Source organism: Oryzias melastigma, linkage group LG21 (assembly GCF_002922805.2).
Source record: "Oryzias melastigma strain HK-1 linkage group LG21, ASM292280v2, whole genome shotgun sequence".
NCBI classification, from domain to species: Eukaryota; Metazoa; Chordata; class Actinopteri; order Beloniformes; family Adrianichthyidae; genus Oryzias; species Oryzias melastigma.
The window spans coordinates 5,359,374-5,381,331 of NC_050532.1; the positions used below are offsets into that span (position 1 = coordinate 5,359,374).

At 37.4% G+C, this 21,958-nt stretch overlaps 1 protein-coding gene across 2 annotated transcripts in view; it reads left to right on the plus strand.

Annotated features, from left to right (window-relative positions):
• Nucleotides 1-14,695, plus strand: part of dachd (dachshund d) — a 121,466-nt gene extending 106,771 nt beyond the window's left edge. For both annotated transcript variants that reach the window (XM_024286934.2, XM_024286935.2), the window contains 5 exons: nt 197-342; nt 3,455-3,602; nt 4,014-4,157; nt 5,879-5,947; nt 13,277-14,695. In XM_024286934.2, the coding sequence (XP_024142702.1) occupies nt 197-342; nt 3,455-3,602; nt 4,014-4,157; nt 5,879-5,947; nt 13,277-13,314 (545 nt within the window). In that variant the 3' untranslated portion in view covers nt 13,315-14,695. The remainder of the gene's footprint in view (nt 1-196; nt 343-3,454; nt 3,603-4,013; nt 4,158-5,878; nt 5,948-13,276) is intronic.
• The last annotated feature ends 7,263 nt before the right edge of the window (nt 14,696-21,958 follow it).

Genomic DNA, 21,958 nt, shown 5'->3' on the forward strand with positions numbered 1-21,958 from the left:
GTCTCAAAGGGACCTGTCTGTCAGGTCACTATTTTTTCCTGTGTGTGTTGGTGGGGTGAATGGAGATCAATACTAACCAAGTTAGAGCAACTGGTCAGAATACTTTTATCTTTCAGGCTTTTTCTTTTTTTAATCCACGTATATTCAGAGGTACTTCCTGTTGGTGTGTAATCAGGTTATCTCTTCTTTTGTGCAGAAGACAACCCAATGTGCACCCCGACAGCACGCGACAGCTATGAGCGGTTGTCATTGGCTGGACAGGCGCTGCCTCCAGGTTTCCCCTCGCCATTTCTCTTCCCAGATGGCTTGTCATCAATAGAGACTCTCCTCACCAACATACAGGTATTGTTTATTGACTTTGTTGTGCCCTCTTGGAACCTCGGCATGTCCGTTAATGCTTTTACACTGCACCTCTAACCCCCTTAACCCCAAGGTTACATGGACTGAGTTTAATAAAAAAAAGAGCTACTTTAAACCTTAATATAGCACCACATGAAATGTTTGGTGTTGTGTAAAAAGTAGTTGCATTTAACCAAAACTTGATGGCAGTTGTGTATTTTAACTAAAAACTTCAGAAGAAAATCAATCAATACTTTGTTTTTATAGTACCAGACATCAATACAAATGTGGCCAATATGCTGTAGAGCAGAGATGGGCAAACAACGGCACAGGGGGCATATGTGGACCATTAAGCCATTCAGTCTGCCCCCCCACTCTGGAATAAATTACATTGATAATCCAAATTATTGTTATTTTGCATCCATGTTGTGTTGGAAGAGTTGTTGTTTTTCTCACGTTAAAGTCAAACAGTCATTTTTCCGATCATTCCAACACAACAAACAGCGTTTTTCTAAGTGTGTGTTTTTCCCCAAAAGACATCAACCAATTGGTACAATTAGCACTAAAACAGGAACAAAAACCACAGTTTTTAATAAAAAAAGCATGTTTTTGTCCAGATTCAATGTTGTTTCTTTCTCATGTGAGGTCACTTACCAAAATACTTCGAGCATCTAATCCGGCCCATCTTTCAGGTTTCAGAACCCTCTCTGGCCCACAAGTCAAAAAGTTTGCCACCCCTGCTGTAGAGGAAAAATGGCTCCATAAAAGGAATAATAATAAATGGGGCATTGGCTGCTAGTAAGTGCAGTGCTAGTAAAAACTTGAAAATATATAATTTTATCATAACGACAAAAAATGTTTAAGTACTGCTCCCAGATTTGTTAGCTAAAGAAAAAGGTACATCATCTGCATAAAGGGGACACAAAAACTTCTTAAGGCCAGTTTATACTTCACAGCAATCAGCTATCGCATCAATTATATCCACAATCCTGCAGTCTAGTTCATACTAATGTTGGCTGGTTTTGATTGTGACTGTCCGTGATAACTGCGACTAACTTCTGAGTGGGACACGATTGTCTCCAGCATTTATTTTTAACACGAACAACATCCTCTTGTACCCTTGTAGTGTCTTTGAGCGTGCAGGTACATGAAAGGCAGAGGAGGAAGTGGTGTGTTCGTCCACTAAGCAGATGCAGGCTATACAACGGTGAAAAAAATTAAGATAAAAAAAGTGGCAAATTGTTTTTGAGATAGGAGATAAAAGATATCTTTACAGTTAAATGACAGGACTTGTACGCGATTGCACTGCAGGCGTCAAATTCCAGTTGCGTGTGACGTCACTAGCAGGTGTGACATTCTGCAGCCACTGAGGGGATTATGCTCCGATGGGCGTGCGACCACTGCGAAACGAGCGAATTGCTTGGAAGTATAAACCAGCCCTTAATATTAACAACATATAGAATAGAATAGAATAGAATAGAATAGAATAGAATAGAATAGAATAGAATAGAATAAAATAGAATAGAATAGAGCTTTATTAATCCCACGAAGGGGAAATTACCTTGTTAGCATAGCTCTATTAAAATCCGCTCCCAGATAATAGCACAATTGCCTTCAAAAGGAAGTGGTCCCAGAAGTGGTCTGTGGGGAACACCATAGAATAAGTAGGCTTTTTAAAACACTTGAAATAGACGATCCAGTCAAATCCATCCCTACGTTTTCTAAACCTGCTTTATCCCTGTCAGAGTCATTGAGTTGCTGGAGCCTATCCCTGCGACTGTTGGGCGATAACGAGGTTCACTCTGGACAAGTCATAAAGAAGTGTCCAAGCAAAACCAACAAATGCATGGGAATAACATGAAAACTCCACATTAAATGGTCTCAGTTGATATTCAGACCAGCTGGGAAATGAGAGTGTCCACCACCACACCATCATGAAACCCTTCTGTGAAGTGAACCCTCTCAAGTTTCATCATCAACCAACATAAAAAATAAATAAAAAGAAATCAAAAATAATCTTTTTTTTAATCCTATCCAAGTTAAGAAAAAAACTGTCTCAATGTGTTAAGATTGAACCCCTTTAATTTATTCTAAAGTATGTTTGTTTATGCCCTCGGTCATGGATGGATGGATGGATGGATGGATGGATGGATGGATGCTCATATCATTTAGTTGATTTACATGATAAACATAGATAACTGTAACCGAAGCAATGATACAAACGGGACTAATTCTTTCAATCATTTAGACTTGCTCTCCACTTCAATCAGAGCCATGAATGCTTTCACCCACTGTCTGAGTCCAGTGTTGCTTTTCAAACTGCACATTTGCTTGTAATTAGACAGCTCCAGAAAAAGACATCATGAGCTCACTTTACTCCTCCAAGTCATCTCTTATTACGACCTTTGGATTGAATATTTATATACAAATCAACAAAAGGAAACCAAGCAGAAAATGAAGATAAAGCAAGTCGGCATAAATTGGGGTTAGTAGAATCCACAATTAGTAAGATATAGCTCAGTGCATTCTGTGTAATTGCATGTGGATAGGGAATATCTGGGATAAAAATGGCAATGATACTGTATAACCTTCACATGGGAATGTAGGACTGTAGGGAGAGATTTTAGAGATACACTTGTCATTAATGTAATTGAGCCTAAGAAGACTTACAGCAGTGGACTCCATATATTTAAAAGTAGGGCAGTTTCTTACCAAGTAGTAACTAAAGAACAGACTTCAGCCATAAATATCTATCAAAAAATTCTTTAGAATTTTAGGTTTTCTCAATCCACTTCTCTGGTGTTTTACAGCTGGGGTCAAAAAGGAAGCACAAAACTTTAATAGAGAATTAAGGAAAGAAACTCTGTCCCGTCCTCATTTGTGGCTGGCTGATTAAAGCCGTCTCCTTTGATAAAAGGACCAGTTCAGGTGTGGCTCTGCCTGAAAGGGATGGAGTGCTAGCAGCCAGCTGCAGCTTCTCGCCTCTGTTGCGTTGCTTTCGGGGTGGTTTGCAGCCACTTTGTCTCAAAAGCTCTTAAATAGCCTGCATCACTCTCACTTTTCCAGCTCCCCAAGTATGGCCAGCACTGTATTGTATGTGTGTGTGTGTGTGCAGGGCCTGCTCAAAGTGGCGATCGACAACGCACGAGCTCAGGAGAAGCAGGTGCAGTTGGAGAAGACAGAGCTGAAGATGGAGTTGTTCAGAGAGAGGGAGCTCAGGGAGACCCTGGAGAAGCAGCTCGCCGTGGAGCAGAAGAACAGAGGTACCAGCTGACCACTACCGGGCGCCGCTAAGTCCTCAGCAGCTGTGTGTGCGTGCACTTCACAGAGCCGCGATCATTGCAGATGTTCCTGATTGAGACAGCCGCTCCGCTTACAAATAAAAAGCTCATATTTTCTTCTCCTTAGTGTAATTAGCATAATGTAAAGTACACGTTTTATACCCACTTACTCCTACTCTCATGTAAAATGCATCATCCTGTGTAACTGTATCGTTTATGTTTAATGAGAGAAATTCAGGAAAAATATCCTAATAAATGTTTCAATTAGCTTTAATCCCCTTCAGCAGTTTGCTAAGTCATTGTCACTATTTGCTCGGATTCTCTCTCGGAGATCTTTACGTATCATAAAATATTTAGATGATTGATTTTTATTGCTGCCTTTCTCTGTCTCAGCAATCATCCAGAAGCGTCTGAAGAAGGAGAAGAAGGCCAAGAGGAAACTCCAGGAGGCTCTGGAATACGAATCCAAGAGGAGGGAGCAGGCCGAGCAGAGTCTGAAACAGCCGTCTCCTTCTGACAGCATGCGCTCGCTCAACGGTCAGACACCGCCACACGCCGAAAAAACTTGTTCAGGAACTAAGAATCAAAGCAGAGTGTAATATTTAAAGGAGCAGTTCCTGTCTGTAGACTCTTTCTGTAAGAGAGCTTTAGGAGGATGCAGGGGTTCAGTTATGATGTTGACACAGGAATTTTTACCATCTTTTCATCAAATTATTAAAACTGTATGTATTAAAAGTATGAAAAAATCCATACAGCTAATTGTTTCGGTATAAATTAAATGTTTCCAAACTACAGGAAGTTACACAGAGCAGCATAGAAGGAGTAACACTGACTCATAAACACTATTAGATAACCCATTACCCAAAGAAAGAAACTTCTTCAAAGAAAACTAGTGATATTAGTGAAATTTGTTAACGCTATCTATTGTTTTATTAGTAAAAATATTCTAAATTTACCTTATCCATAATAAGAAAGCTATCTATTTTTTCCCCACATTGTCGATTTTTTTAATTTTCCTGCAAAAAACAGTGTTTCTATAGGTTTTAGTATAAAAATGTATGAATTTTTTAATTAAAACTCAAAGTTGTGCATTGTTGCTAAATCACTATGTCACGTTAACATTTGTTTTTTGTTTAAAAATGGCATGAATAAAATTTTAGGTGATTAATCAAATTTTACAATTTGGAATCTAACAAAAAATTTAAATCTAACAATTAACTACAACAAAAAATGATTTGGGACATCTGGTGGTCAAATGAAGTCATAGCAACATCCTTTGAACTAACAGTTTAAATCTTGATTAGTAAAAAAATATATATAAAAAAAACTCTAAAAGTGTTAAAGAAAATAATATTTAGTTGTAAAATCTACTTTAACTGATGCTATCACAGAACAATTACAAAAACACAAGTGGGTGAGTCTGGGTTCAAAACGTTTATTAATAGTCATTTTTATTAACAGTTTGTAACATTGACTCATGAAATCAACTTTTGGATTTACCTTAAAACACAAAAGCATTTAGTTTATTTGGGGGAAAACAGCTTTTTGGTCATTTTGAATGCAAACAATAATGTTTAGATAAGTAAAAGTAGTACTCTTGTTAAGTTTTAATTAGTAGTTCTGTAAAGAACTGATTTTAAATTCAAGCTAAATTGTTTTTTAATTGGAATCTCTCAAAAATGTGAAGTAATATATTAAAAAGTCTAATCTTAACTGTAATTCCAATCAAAGTTTGTGAGTGATACTCAGCCCTAAAATAGATGCTCCCAATATAATTCTGACTAATTATTCAATCGAAAATGGAAAATAAATGTTAGAATGGGTCATTGTGAACAATAGTATCTTCAGTTGTATTTTGGAATCTGAAGTTATGTCTGAGAAATATGCCTTAAAATCTATATTAAATTAAGTGAACTCTGAAAGTAAATATTTCAACTTTATCCATGTTTAAAATATCAATCTAAGAACAAAACAAAAATAAGTGTAAGTAATTGTGTAGGTGTAACTTCCACTTACAAATGTCTTCTTTTCATAGCAGAAACAACCATGTTCTTTGAGGAGCTGTGGTTTGAGTGTTGGAAGGTTCTTTTTTTGTGGTGGTCATAACACAGAGAGGCACATCATCACACGCGTTCTGTCATGTTCAGCAGAGATGCAGCTCGAAGGCTCTTGTTTTGAACAAACGACGCTGCGAAGGTGGCGCGGTGATAGGTGGATGTCAGGCGACTTTAACGGCGGTGATCGCTCTCTCCTCGCAGACTCTCTGACCCCTGAGATGGAGAGTGACCGCAGCAGTGGAAGAACAGATGCTGAAAGGACAATACAAGGTACAGCCGCTCAGATGAGACAATAAATCTCTCTGCCTCCCTCTTTTTTTTTTTTTTTTTTTCTCCTAGCTTTAAATTTCACTCTGCTATGCTCTCCCCCCTGTCTTTCTATAGCACCCCCTTTTATACTCGCACACACACCAGCTTCAGTTTATGAACATTAGTGTTTCTCTGCCTGCTGTTCAGACATACACCACCATCTGGGCCTCAGCACCAGGTCAAGAACATGCTGTTTTTTTAGAGTATTAACCCCCCTTTTTGACTTTTAGAGGCTTTCTGCAGACAGGACTCCGTCAGTGACAGGAAGCAGATCGACCAAACTAAGAAAGCAGAGGAGGAGAAAAAAAAGTTGCTTATTTACAACTCAGGAAGCATTAATGAGTCATAAAACCTCAAAAAGCAGCGCAATGCCTCCTTTGATAGTAGTAATCGAGGCAAATCAATCCACTTTATGAATAAGCGTGTGCATTTTTAATGGTTTGTTTGTTTGCAAGCCTTGGGGGTGCTGTTTGTGTTTGCAGCGATAACCTCTGTAGACCGTCTGCTATCTGTGTTTACCCAGATACAAGACACCTCGCAGAGGTTGAATATCCTCATTATTACTCCGACGTCTTGCTTTAATACGCCTCAGCCGCGTCTGCTGGGAACCGCCCTTATCAGTGGGAGAGGTCCCAATTTAACGCCGCGCACAATTTGCTGCCAAAAGTGGGGAAATGTTCATCTGTTTTTTTTTTGTTTTTTTTTTAATGCGTGCAGGAGGAAGCTGGGTTTAACTCCTTAAACGTAGATGTTTTAAGAAAGACAGAGAAAAAGGAGTGAGGAGTCCTCCTTAATTAAATGTCATTCAGACGCGGCGGGAATCTGAAACAGTTTGATGTCTAAAGAAAAGAAAAGCATGTGTCATCATTTAAGGACAAAAGATAACTCATAGATACAGAATAATTAAACCCTCTTATTTCATACCAAATGAGTATATTTAGCCACTTTCATACTTTTATAGAAAAGCTGACTCTTTGTGGTGTAATTGGATCTTATATTTTTTCATCATTCAATCAAATAAAGCAGAGGCTCCTGATAAGTCAAAACATGGGTAGATCGTGGGTAATTAAAGATAAATAATCAGTAAATAGAGATATTTCTCAAACACATTGCAGTAATCATCATTTGGTTGACATGTAAGACGCCCAATCAAATACCCTCTTATACCGTATTTTCCACACTATAGGACACCAAAATAGAAGGTGCATCGTCAATGAATTGTCCATTTTCAGACTTAGGTCAAATATAAGACGCACCAAACTAAAAGGCGCATTAAACAAAACAACAGTCACAGATAAACCCATTAGTCAGTCAGATTTCATCAACTGCATTTACAGTAATTCAAGAACTTGTTTGTAACACGTTACATGCTAGCCTCGCTAGAAATGTTAGCCACCTTACCGTATTCACAAAACCTGGAACTCCCAACCTTGTTTGCAACAAGTCAAAACGCTGAGATTATGCTAACTCACAACCATGTTAGTAACGCACAAAAAATCCAGAATACAACACCATATCACATTAGCCAGGTTAGCATAGTCGCAATACCTGTAACTCCCAACCTGGCTTCCAACTCGTGAAAAAAAGACTGACAATGCTAAGACAAATATAACTGTGACTAAGCTAACTCCCAACCTTTTTAGTAGCATGTAAAGCAACACAGTCCACATTAGCGTACTAGCGTATTTGGAACACGTAAAAACGCTGTGGTTATGCTTACTCTCAACCATACGTAAATGAAGCAGAATTCGACACTGCTACACGTTAGCCACGTTAGCTACGTTAGCGTACTCTCAGTACCTGTAACTCCCGACCTCGTTTGCAACACATAAAAAAACAACCAAAAAAAAACACAAAATCTGCACAATTACACGTTAGCCAGGTTAGCATTGTCACAATACCTGTAACTCCCAACCTGGCTTCCCAACTCGTGAAAAAAAAAATGACAATGCTAAGACAAATATAACTGTGACTAAGCTAACTCCCAACCTTGTTAGTAGCATGTAAAGCAACACAGTCCACATTAGCGTGTTAAAATATCTCCCAACCTTATTTTTAGCAGAATGAATCCATATAAACGCTGCTCTGGATTTTAAGGTGTGGCCTACTTTTGTTTTTTTTGAAAAACAAATTGTGGCTTTGAAGTACGTCTTATAAAATGCGGTACATACGGTAGTGCATAAACGTGTTTAACTATGCTATGCTAGCAGATATGAAGTTTTTCTTCATCCTGAGCTTCAGACAGGTGTTTGTGTGACTCCAAACTGTGGATGTAGCTGTTAATGCTCCTTATTTTTGATCGATTGCCCCAAGATCAGTCCCTCAGGAAAAAAAAGACAAGGAACGGAAAGAAAAAAACAGAACGTTTCTGTTGGTGGAACTTTTTAACATGTTGTAATGTTACATACTCATCTAAATCAGGGGTGGGCAAACTACGGCCCTGGGGCCACATGGAGCCCATTAAGATATTTGATCTGGCCCGCCAAACTGGAATAAAATTTACTGATAAAAATGTTTTATTTTGCCTGTAATTATGGTGTGTACACATAGATGGCACACCACAAATACATGGACCTTTGCTTAGGTGCAGTAAGTTATTTATTTTGGATTTAAAGATTTTTTTTTTTTTCTTTTATTAACAATCATTTCAACACCACGTGAGCATTGCGTTTCTTAAAGTTTTTCTTTAGAGACATAAATCCATCAATGCATTCATTCATTCATTCATTCATGTATTTGGCTCTAAAATAAATAAAAAAAACATACAATTTTGAAATAAAAACTCTTAAGTGTTCCGTTTTAAAATATATGTATTCATTTTCAGTCAAAATTACATTTTGTTTTTTCCTGATCTAAATTATTCAATTTATTTCGAAATATTTATCTGATTAATTACTTTATTCTAAACAGCAGGGTTATTATTTAGAATATGGTTTAAAACTGAACTGAATCATGTTGAAACGGAACTATATTATAATTCTGTTAATATTATTTTATTCTATTACACCAGCATTAGTATAAGCCAACTGAATGCTTTTTGTAGATCTTTCTTGCTTAATAGCAAATTAAAAAAATATTTTTCAGAATTTTTTGTTGCACAAATGAGATATCAAACTGAAACAAAACTGTGACACAAAAACCACATTTTGAACCAAATTGTAGGGAAATTAATCATTGCGATATATTTATATTATATTTATATGTATTTCCTTAAGAGCTGGCTGTTTTAAAATCAGCTTGCATATTGAAAAACTGGGCACCCCTGTCGTAACGTCTTCTATAATCAGGAAGTAGAGAAGTTTTTCTGCGGTCTCTCGATTCTTCCCATCATGGCCTAGAAGAGTGGAATGCAGCTGAATAACAGGCTGCACTTTTTTTGTGTGTGTGTTTTGTTCAATTAGAGAAGCATTTGTCTGCCACCCATGTCTCCTCTACTCTGCTCTGCAAGCCTCGCTGTATAATTAACCTCAAATGGCAAAAAATGATGTTGATAAATTACACAAGCAGAAGGGGGAAAAAAACAAGCCCATCACCCGCTTGGAAGCCGAGAGAAAAATGTGTGGGTACACCGTGGACTCGGAACCTCAAGAAAAAGGAGGGGGGAGTGAAAGAGGAAAATAACGAGGGCATCATTTTGGAGAACTAATTATTTCTATTTGTCTTTTGTCACACTTCTCTAATTCTGCGATATTAACACAGTCTGTGTTTATTAATTGCTTTTACAGCGTTTTGAATCGGGTCCAAAAAGGGAATGAGGCTCTTTTCACAGGCGACGGCGAGCTTCTGGGACCGTACCTCGCCAGTTACTGCCTGGCAACGGCGCACGTGCGAACGGTCCCTCCCCTTAGCATCTTCACCGGATCCTCGCCGCCTCCCACTCCGCGCGTCGTCGGGCGAGTTTACACGACCCTGCGCGCCAAGATAAAGTTCTTTGTTGCCGAGATTAAACATCAAAACAGTTAAAGTGAAATTAAAATTAAATGAATGAATGTCACTGAAGCAAAAAAGACTGTAATTAATGGATCCCTTAATTGTCTTCATAAAATATTTGCATGGGCATGATTTGCATAATTTACATGTATTAATTAATCTTTCAAAGGAATTTTGTGCTGAGAGAAGCCAAAAGAAAAAAAAATCCCTTTGTTTTATTCAGTATCTAATGAAATATTTATTTTCTTTAATGAACTTTTCATCTTGATTTGAATATAAAAATACTAAAGTTTGAACATATTCTAATGAGGGCCTCGTCAGAACAGCGTGTTGGGACGCCGCGGGTTTTGTCGCCAGCAGATGTTTCCGGGTTTGCGCTCATTTTGCTCGCTGATTGGGAGGAAGGGTTTTTTTATAAAAGCAGCCCGACCTGCTTGTTTAACGGCTTTCATTTGAATTTGATCTATTAGAAGTGAAACTCTGCAATATTTAACAACCTCTTGACAATGTATTAAATGTCATCATCCATCAAATAATCAAATTGTCTTTGTTTTCATTAACACCCCTATAAATTGCTCCGACTGTGAATCCGGGCAGACAGGCAGGCTGTGAAGCCATGTTTCATCCTGTCCCGGTGTGGGAGCTCACATGTGCCTCCTCCTCCTCCTCCTCCTCCTCTTTTTTTCTTTTTGCTCGCCGTTTTTCGCACCGCCGCCGTGACTTTTACGCAGGACTCGCCGGTTGCTGCTCGAATTGCTCCCGCCAGAGTGCGATGCCTTTGAGACCCGCAGCGGTGCTGGGTAATTAGCCCGTGTGTTTGCACAGCCCCCCCCCTCTCTCCCACTCGCACTGTACACACATTCAGACACACAAGCTTTTGTTGTCTCCTCTGTCTGCTACATAAAACACAGCCGCAAAGGTTAAGCAGGTCTGCGTTAGGAAATATTTCAACCAAAAAATGACTATCGATTATAAATTGAGTACAAAAAAGCTGCTTGATAGAAAGGAAAGTTTTCCATGCTACAGAAGTAGAGTTTAAAGACGTGTATGCAGGTGTATCCTCCAGCAGTGCCTCCGTTTCCCCGCGCTGCTTGTGTCATGTCCAACAAGAAAAGCCGCTAAACGCCTTTGTGCAGGCGTTCTCTTTAACATTGAATTATTCAAGCGCTGCCATCGAGAGCTTCTTAAAGGCATTATTGTAGCTTTCTCCAGCGGAGGAAATGTGAAGGTAATAAACGTCAAACAGGCTCCTGAGCGCTGCCTAACAGATGCTCGGAGCAGCCCGCCGTCGCTGCAGCGCTGCTCGCTCAGGCGAGCACTCAGACAGGAGCGCTCGCCAGCAGTGGACAACGCTCGTTAGGCTGGAGGTGATACCAGGAATGTCTGCCTTTTTTTAATTTTTTTTTTAGCAATCAACACGTCAAAAAAGTCACACGGCAAAAAGAAGTCGCTGAAAAATAGAAAAAAGATACTAATCTTGAAGTGAAAATAGTTAAAATTATTAATAAATTTTACTTAACAAGAAATCTTTTAATAAAATATTAAATTCTACAAACAAGGAGTGTTCAAAAACGTAAAATAAGCTGAAGAAGTGTTCGATAGAAGGACTTCAAATTGATTTTTATACAGCCCAATAATTATTTTATTGCTAGTTCTAAACAAATGGGTTGCATTTGTTGAGTTTCATGTGCCTAATTATAGTTCTTTTTGATTAAAGTGACAAAAAAACTATTAAAATAAGTGAAAATGATTTATTTGAGTCAAAATTTGAATAAAATCTTAGTACAAGTTAGGCCTTCATAGTAAATCCTCATAAACTAGCACTTATTCTTATGACATTAATCTACATTTTTGTTTCCAAAATAATGACAGAATACCAGAACAGATTCATTTATTGTACTTTAAAATAACATCCTCAAAATTGAACCAAACATTACAAGACAATTTGAGTTTTTGGGTCTTAAATCAAGTTTTTTTTTTTTCTATGAAAAATGGATTTTGACTCATTTTAGTAATAATTTCCTTATTTTTAGATCCTAGCCCTTAAAAAAAAAAAAAACATTGCCTGTGTTGATTTAAAATATATATATATATATTTTTTTTTTTTTTGATGTCCAAACTTTCCACAAAGAAGGCCAGATTTATTGAGTGTTTTAGGGTCGACCTTTTGACCTGTATTCTTTGAACTATTTCAGTAACATTTAATGCAAAGGAACTATTTCATTCACTTTTTGTTGCAATTTACTGCAGTTTTTTCATATAGAAAACTGAGACATCTAAATATGTTTTTACCCAAATTACTGTGAATCCACATTAGCGTGTCATAGTTATTTGTTGTTCGATATTTAACTGAAAAAATATCTTAAAAGCAGTAGGCCCTGGTTCTATTGACTATGACATTGCACAAAGTGGATTTGCGATTACAAATTTGCCTAATGGAAACACGACAAATTGAATAAAGGTGGTATAACATATTTCGCAAATTTGCAATGGAAACACTATTTTCTGATTAAATGAGTCACATGACCAACAGGATAAGAGCTCCCCCAGCGTCACACAGCTCATCAAAAACTGAGCGTCATGCGGAACTGTTGGATCCGCGGCTCTTCTTGTTCCCTGAATAAGACGCCGACGTCTCCTTTGATGGATGATGTTGAGCGCTAGTGCCGTGACAGAACTTTAAATGTGTAGTATTGTTATCAGCCACCAAAAAATCTTTAACATGCTGTAACTTTTGAACCAGTAACACAATCGACATGACTCCAGTAGATTCTGAAGGAGAAAAGCGGCTCGTCGAGCCGCTTTTCTCCTTCAGAATCTACTGGAGTCATGTTGATCGTATCAGCAATTGAAAAGTTACAGTAAATCAAAGAACATCTTTTGCAAAAGATGGTGTAAACAATTTGACCAATCGGATGAACCCCTTTTACGTTAGAAACCTCCGATGTAGAAATTTGTTCTGCTATTTCTTCATGCATCATAAGTCATATCGTCTTCGTAAGATTGACCACTAATATCAGAAGCTTTCATCATTTTGAGCAATCCTAGAATAGACCAACGTCAAAACAACCTCAAAACAAGTATCTAAGAGAGTTGTCCGTTCATCTGCAGAGTTATTGTGTTTAACAATAAAAGCCTTCTGGAGTGCATAGTTAAAAGTGATAAAAGTTGAATCGCTCCATGCGATATTTAATCCCCTTCGCCACGGCTACTATATCTGATCCTTTGAATTCATTGTGAAATTGAAAGACTAGAGGGCAACAGAAAGTTTCATCAACATCCTGAGCTAACGTCTTTGCGTCAGCAGGATGTTAGCTGTTGGCTAATCTGTGCTATCTGTGCGTGTGTCCTCTGTTGCAGATGGAAGACTGTTCCTGAAAACCGCAGTGATGTACTGATAAGACGGCGAAGGGCTGCAGGAAAGATTTTCATTCGACAGGAGAAGCTGCTTATTGGTGGATATCCGCCGAAACGCTGGAGGAGTCTGAATGTAGAATAAGAAGTCCTTTTCCTTTGAAAATCACCGAGGCCAAGGTAAAAAAAAAACAAAAAAAAGAGTGTGAGAAAGCAGCTCGGCCCTCGTGAAGGATCACCATATAACCTGAGCACAGAAAACATGTACCCGTGGTACATTCTTGGTAATAACTCATAAACCCACAGCACTGAAGATTTTTATACTGTATCTCAGCCAGCGAGAAAGCTTCGAAAAAAATACTAAAAAATCCGACTGAATCTTTGTTTTTGTATTTCAAATTGAATTGTAAGAAGCGGAAAAAGATGGGGGGGAGGGGAAAATGTGAAACTGTCCAAAAAAAGAAAAAAAAAAGAGAAAACCAATGTTTGGTTTTCATGTTTTCTAAATTAGATGACATTACAATCAAGTTTCCTTTTTACCGTTGTACATAGCAAAAGTGATGATAGGACAAGACCCAGCAGGATCCCTAAGGTGTGTGTGTATATAACGTTAAGAGGTATTGTGTATGCAGTAGAGCTTTTAGGCAAACAATACCATCATTTCTATAAACCTCCCGTTTTTCTTTTCTTTTCTCTGAGCCATCGTCTTTTTTCCTATAGCTGCCATTTTTTGGTGGGAAAGCATGCAGGCATGTAAATGTTTGTCCTGGAAATATGATATTTAATAAATCCTATATTGTGCTGAGCAAATATTACAACTCACCCCAAGCCCAGATGGTTTCCAACCCCGGACGAGGACGTCTCACTTTCAAAACGGACGACTTTTGCTGTTGATATTTACTGTAATCTTTGTAACAGAGGTTAATATTTCTTGTACGTTTTTTTGTCACCACTCACTCTCAGACTTCTTCTTTCTTTGTTTCGTTTTAATCTCCTTTCAAGCGTCTGGTCAAATGATCATTGTGTTTGCCAGCTTGAGAAACAATCAGTCAAGGATGCAAGTTTTTCAAAAAAAAGAATAAAAAAGACAAACTCATGTAATGACAGTCCTCCCACCCCTGCTGACCCTAAACAAGTGGACATTTTTACAGTGTTTCCTGATATTCCTCTTTTCCTTCTCTAAAGACTTGTGGTGCTGAAACACCAGTGTATATTCTCTAGTCATGAGCTGATGTCAGTCCTTCCACTGCAGAACAGTTTCCGTGTGACAGTCCAAAGGGGGAGGAGCCGCGTGCTCACCTTGTGTTTGTTCCTTTCGTTCTCTATGGAGTGTCTCGGTCTGTTGTCACTGATAACTTATATAGCTTCTCGAATCATCTCTTTATGTACTTCAAATTCAAATAAAGTTAACATGTTGCTGATAAACTCTGAGTAAAGTGTGTTGTTCTGGTGTGGATGGAGGTGGATGACAAACACAAAACATACTTTCTTTATTTTGTTTGTTGCCCTCTTTTCAGACTAGAGAGCTTTTCTCCTTTTTATTCCAATACTTAAAGTTTTCCTGCATAAATATATAAATGACAGTGTGACCAAGCTCACTTATAAATCAATCATTTCATGGGTTACTTAACTTGTTTGGTTCTAGTTTACATAATTCCATAAACTAAAGTCGCAATTCTTCCTAAATCATCTAAACTAAAAAGTCTTAAAGCTCCACTCTGATCAAATATGTTCTTGTGTCATTTTTAATCATGATGGACAACTTGTAAAAATAAATTAAGCTTAAAATTGCATTTCTGAGTATTTCTTTAATTGTTGTGAATCAGGAGCAGATGAAAAAAATGCTATTTGAACAACAGAATTTGTTTTTCTGCTTTTCTCCATTCTGACAACTAGATCCATGTACGACTTTGTTTTCCTTATCCGGCTCCAAACCGTCAGTCTGAACAGCTCCAATATTGCTCGCCGTTGGGGACTACGTATGAAAAACAGTCTCTTCTCCACACCAACAGTCCCACTTCCAACTCAGAGGTGAAGTTCTAACGCTCTGAAGGAACTATGTCCTAGAAAACGACACGTTTTTTTAATATAATTTTGGCTAAAATAATAATCACAATTAAAAGACCACTGAGAATGGTTTTGTAAATAGATCAAAAACATTATAATATGATGTTGTTAGCAGCATTTGGTTAAGTAATCCATTAATATGGATTTCAGGTGATCCCTGTTGGGTCGACTTACAGGCTGACTTTTAGCTCTGCTGTTACCATATTGACTAGCTATGATATCATTAAACCAAATAAGTAAATGTGCGGGACAAGCAAGTCTGAGAGTTAGAACCAGTTAAGTTTTTCTAGAGCTCACATAGCCCCAGTTATGTCCACTTTCTATAAAAATAAAACATACAATTTATTTGAGTCTTCTACACAGTTATTGTTGATTGAAAGATTTTTTGAAACCAGGCTACCAAGCAGGTAATATATTTTTTTTCTTTCTGTTATGGCGTTTATGAACATTTAGAATAAATGGTGACAATCTTGCCAATGACTAAGGGCCTGAAGCCCCCTAGTGGTTAGTTGGTGAACTACATTTAGCCAATTGGTTTTGACAGGTAATTCAATTCGGAAGTTAAAAAAATAAAAATGAAAACTAATTACAATACAATGAACAAACACTGAAAGTAAATAGTTGATAAGTATAAAAATGGAAAGAATAGGTTAAAAGCTTCATATAGGATTTTTATTGTTTTTATAATATTTAATATTAAACCTACTTAAGGTTTGATAAGAATGTTTTCTATGTATTGAGGTGTGTTGTCTATTTTTGCTCATAAAATTTGATAACCAATATAAATCAACAAACAAAAACATTTACATTTTTGTTCTATTTATAAATGTGGAGACAATTCATTTTTTTTGCCGTTTGGTGTCAGAGTGAGTCTCATAAATGCCTGTATCGAATGTGTTGCTTGCAGCACTTTAAGGTTAATGGTGCAAACTTTTCCTTGGGTTTGGAGGATCATTTCGGAGCGGATTCGTCTCCTTCAGCACACCAAAGAAATATGAAATCGACATTGAGGGGCTTAATTTCTCCTGTAAGCAACTCTTGAGTGAAATGTGTTGACACAGCACGCCCGGCCCATTCCCACTTTGCATGCTTTTTAAAGCATGGCCGTAACACAGCCAGCCACCAAGATGAATAATTGACTGATTGCTGCATAATTCAGCGGCGCATTGTAAAAATTCAAGGCCTGAAATATTTCAAGCTCCTCGTCTTTTCATTAAAAATGAGGTTAAAGTTTCTATCAACCTTGAAAGAACAATATGACGCACAAAGAGCAATCAATCATGAAACCGTGCAGAGTTTGGGGCGCCTCTCTTTAACTTCACTCAGGAGTGAAGAAAAAAAGTTCCCACATCGCATCCATGTTAATAATTCCGTTGCTCCAGTGAGTGATTCACTCAGCTCACCTCCAATGAGCTCGTGAGAAGTGAGTTTTCCTCAGCTATTACTTCCATATTCTGTTTATTTCTCCATCTGAGGCCTTTTTCCTGCTCTGGCATGTGAGAGGAAGAAGCCCTGCAGCTACATGTTTCATATCACTGCGCGTTTTGTTATAAATTCAATTCAGTACAAACATGACCATGAGGCACAAAGGCTTTAAACACCAAATGTGCATTATGGATGTGTTGTTGCGTCGCACTTCCTTTGTGTCGAAAGCACATCGCTGATTGCATATTCAGAGCAGAAACGCTGCGCAAGCTGTGTGTGTGTTTTATTGACTTAGCGCTCGTGAAGACATCAACCAGATGTGATTATTCTGCTACCTCCTTTTAGCTTCACTACAGCCCTGACACTGCTGAACATTAGGGGGATTTTCATCCAAAACAGTAAAGTTCTCCAAGAGGAAAAGTGAAGTTGCAGAATAAGTGCCCTGTTGACCCCGGCTCAGCTAATCCCCGGCCTATCAGCGCCAGCAGGAGATGACCATTTAGGGGAAGCGGCGCCGCTGCATGTTTCTTGATAGCTCAGTGGTGCGAGGAGTCTGCGGAGAGACATTAGGAAGGTTGGGGCTGATCATCTGAAAGATAGGACTAATGTCACCTAATCAGACAGACCATTATGTATTAGTGAAACTACAAAACAGTTTTATCTGACAAGGGCCGGGCCACATTACCTAAATTAACATTTTGGAAGCATGAACATGGAAGACCACAGGCGCTAGAGGAGAGCTATAGGGCTGCGGCCTATGCTTAGACATTCGGCAGTAATTATTAATTTATGATTGTCCCTGGTCTTAATGAAAATGAAAGCCAGGAAAGAGAACAGGGCGGGATAATGTAGCGTGAAATTGAGTTTCATTTGTACAGGGGCCACCTTTTAACTCGCCGCTTCTTAGGCAGGAGCGCTCCCCGGAGAATGTATTTCATTGTTTTGTTTCTTTTTTTTTGTCTATGATGCACACAAAAATCTCAGTTGTTCACTCAAACAGTCTTTTGTTATATTTGATTCCAGCATTATCTTTAACGTCTTTTATTGCTCCCACGAGGTTTTTAAAAGAGGGCACTGGGTTATTTCATCTGTGATAAGTGTCTCCGTAAGTTTCTTGATGTGAAAACTCTCTAAAGTAAAAGTCTTCACGCGTTTGGCATAAAACATCAAAAAATACAGTTTGGGTGCTTTCTCTTTTACTCAAAAAATCTGAAAAATCTCATTTCTTAACCATCTAAAGTTTGCCGGTTTAAAATCCTACTATAAATTCAATACAGAAAGAATTTATAGAAGACAATTTGACCACATTTTCATAATTTTAACTGAAAAACTTTTTTAAAAAAGTAAAAATTCATGATTTTAGAGTTATTTCCTAAAAAATACTACTAGCCTGTAGGGCTGCCACAAACGATTATTTTACTAGTCGACTAATCACCGATTATTTTTTCCCGATTAGTCGACTAATCGGGTCATTAATGAAGTGGATTTAAAGCACACATCTTAACCATCATTAGCTTTAAACTAACTAAAAACTCGATATATAGCATTACCTGTGATAATGCTAGTGTGAATGCTGTAAGCTGAATTTGACAGCTGATGAAGCTAGTTCTGATAGCTGAAGATAATGAAATTGATAGCTAAAAACACTGAAGTTGATAGCTGCAAATGCTGAAGCTAAAAGCTGAAAACCCTGAAGCTTATAGCCAGCCAAAATATTAGTTAAATCCAAAATTAGTCTAAAATACTGAAAAAAGCCTAAGTTAGCCAAAACAGCTAGCATGTAGTTGAAATATCAGCTAAACACCAAATTAGCCTAAAAATTCTTAATAAATACCAAATAGTCCAAAAAGATAGAATAATGACATTATAACTTTCAACTTGGACAACTACACTCTGACTCCATATAATATAAAGTAACGACTAATCGACTATTAAATTGGTCGTCGACTATTTTAATATAGACAGGCCTACTAGCCTGATTGATATAATTCGCTGGAAAAGAGCTCCAACACTGCATGTTTGTATATAATTGTTTAATAATATGTGAGTGTTAAAACGCATTAATGCATGCGATTAATTAAAAAAAAACTTAATGCATTAATATTCATTAACGCAAATAAATTACACCTCGCGGAGTAGCACTCTTTTGCTTTGCCTCGCCAATTTAGTTGTCCACGGCGTTCGTTATAACACTTTGTCGAATCTTATGAACCTTATAATCATGCGACCCCAAGACTTAATCTCTTTTTAAGGTTCTTTATTTTTGTTACTTTAGCCCGTAACCAACGCTGTAAAGCTTTCCACCAACTCCTATATACGACAGACTAAAAAAAAAAGGTTCCTCCAAAGAATCCTATTTAACTCCAAATTGTCCTCATTCACCCGATGTTTTCTTGAAGTAATACTGCAGACATAAAAGAGTTCTGCTTATCGTACTGTCGATGTGTTTTGTACACACAAATTACACTTCTGGGTTAACACTTGATACATTTAAACATTTCAAAGAATAAAAATGAAGGAAAAATTATCATAAAATTTACCTATAAAAACACTGAGATTAATAGTGATTAATCACAAAACAAAAAGTGTGGCTAATCTGATTTTTTTTAAAACGGTTGACAGCTTTAGTTAAAAATAAATGTTCTAAATGTACAGTTTTGTGTGTGATTTCATATTACGATTATTCACAGATAATTAGTGGTTGGCAAATACTGTTACTATAAAAAGTGAATCACGATTATTATTTCTTTTTAGGTTTGGGATTAATTAGTTGTTTTTTTTTTTAACAATTCCTGTACTTATTACGGTAATAAGCAATTAAAAATGATTGGATGTGGACAACAGCCACAAAAAGATGTGTTTGAATAAGGATTGTTCATGCTTTATGGTTTCTCTGAGTGTAGGAGGAAAGCTGCAGGTCACACCTACAAAATGAAATCTGACACCACAGAAACAGAGATTTAAGTGAAAGAAGCACAAAAATATACAAAATGCCGATCTCCAGCTCAGGAATCTAAATGTCACCAGAAGGACTTCAATAGGGGAAAGTATTTACAAAAATGTTAAAACAAGAACAACACAGGAGCTAAAAAGATAAAACAGAGAAGTGAATTCTACACCAAACTGAAGAACAAAATCACATCAATAGTTTCTATTAACAAAATGACAAAAAATAATGTTACCATATGACTTAAAAAAAAAACATTGTTTGTAATTTGATATTTAAGAAAAACATTTAGCATGTTTGTTTGAGGGGATGTACAGAGTGGGAATAGATGGTGGATGTGAGGATCTTTTCCTAATTAGCTTGTGTCTCTTAGCTTAGTGCTAACAGTTAGTAAACATTTCTTTCTGACAGAAAATTTGACTAAAATCAGAACTTTGTAGCTCTTCAACTGTTTAATGTCATGTTTTTCCTAACATGACTCATCCTTCCATTTTAATACAAAGTACTGGCTCTAGAAAAATGTTACAATTAGCAAAGGAATCTTGATAACAGATGTTTTGAAAAAGTTTTTCCTGACATCAGCTGTGAATCCATTTAAAATCTGGTTTTCCAGATTATTTATGAATTCTCTCAGACATTTATGCACATTTAAATCTGAATTTATGAGGGGAAACTACAACCAGAAGGAGAAGGGAATAAATCAAAACCTTTCAAAAACTCAGTTCTGCTAAAACGAGAAATGGTGAAGAGAAAACAATAATTCTGTTTTAATGATCTTACTACAACTAAGAAGGTTAAATAAAAGTAGATTTCAATTTGTCATTCAATATATGGTCATAACACCAACATTTGTTAGTATTTTAATGTTCATTTCTTTGGATTAATGTGAAATGCAGAAGCTCAGACAGCTGTGAAGTATGTTCACATGTTCAGTATTGAACACTCGAGCGGCGACTCGGTTTGTTTCCAATCAAACTGAACTTCAGTTCACTTTGAAATTCCTCAGTCTGAATACGATCCGTTCTGAGAATAAAATAACTGAACCAAAAGGGCCACCGTAGCTTGTCGTTAGCGGACAAACATGGAGCAGTGTAGCGCAGTAGCAGTAAAAAAATGAAACCTGGTCTTCATACAGACGTTAAATAAAGAGTTTGAATAGATGAACAATCCTGGTAAGGATTTGCAAACCGTGGCGCCTCCATGTTTCTCTATTTGTTTTGACCCGCCCCCATAAGTGCTGACCAATGACTGAAGAGATCTTTGAGAAACTTAAAATGAGAGCTGAACTGAAATGGACAACAGCTATGTTCTAAAAGTCAATAGAAGTCCCATCAGTCATGTCAGTCACTGTTAGTGATCACAGGCCTTCCTGCCATTCCCACAAAAAAGAAGAAAAAAAGATCTTAAACTCCACAAGACAACAAAAATGACATGAATTTAATCACCTGTCATCTCAGCAAACACAACTAGAGACAGATAAATAATAGAAGACACACTCCGAGATGAGATAAAGCTCTTACAAAAGTCCTGTTTTCATTTTTTTTAAGTGAATTGGAACCACAAAGCTTACTTCATCATTTTAAACAGCCATTTTTATGTTGTGATCTATCAAAACAACATCAGACTTTGGAGCTGCATCATCTCTGAAGTGGCATCTGAGAGGTTTTTGCAAAATCACTCAAAGCCAGAGTATCCAAGTCGCCGGGGTTGGTTATATTAAGTCAATTTCATTTTTACAATTGTGAGCGAGCAATAGTTAATTTAGTTTGACTCAAGAGCCCCTGACACTCCTCCAGATAGCAGATGGATGAGACAAGTGACCACAGGCATGTAAGGAGTGTGTGTCTGAGTGTGTGCAAGCCCGCTGGATTAGTCTTCATTTGGTGCCTCTGTCATAAGGGAGGAGAAGACTAAGCACTGCATGGCAGAGAAAGGAAAACACACAGGGTCAGTGGAACGCACACAAACACAAGTCCATGCTATTAACCTCCCCCCAGCTCATCAACTTTATTTTGCAATCTTCCCTCAGAACCATTAGAATACCCTAAAGAAATGACTTTCCAATTAAAGGGGATCTCTAAGAAGTTTTTTCTCCCGCTTTTTTCATCTCCACCTCCTGGAGTTCTTTATTCTAATAATTTAAATTGGAATTGATTTTTCAATTTACTCGCCGACTGTTATGGACACAGAGCACATGGTTAAATTGAGCCGAGTGTTTTTTGGATGCTTGTCTTAACAAAAGGCAGCAA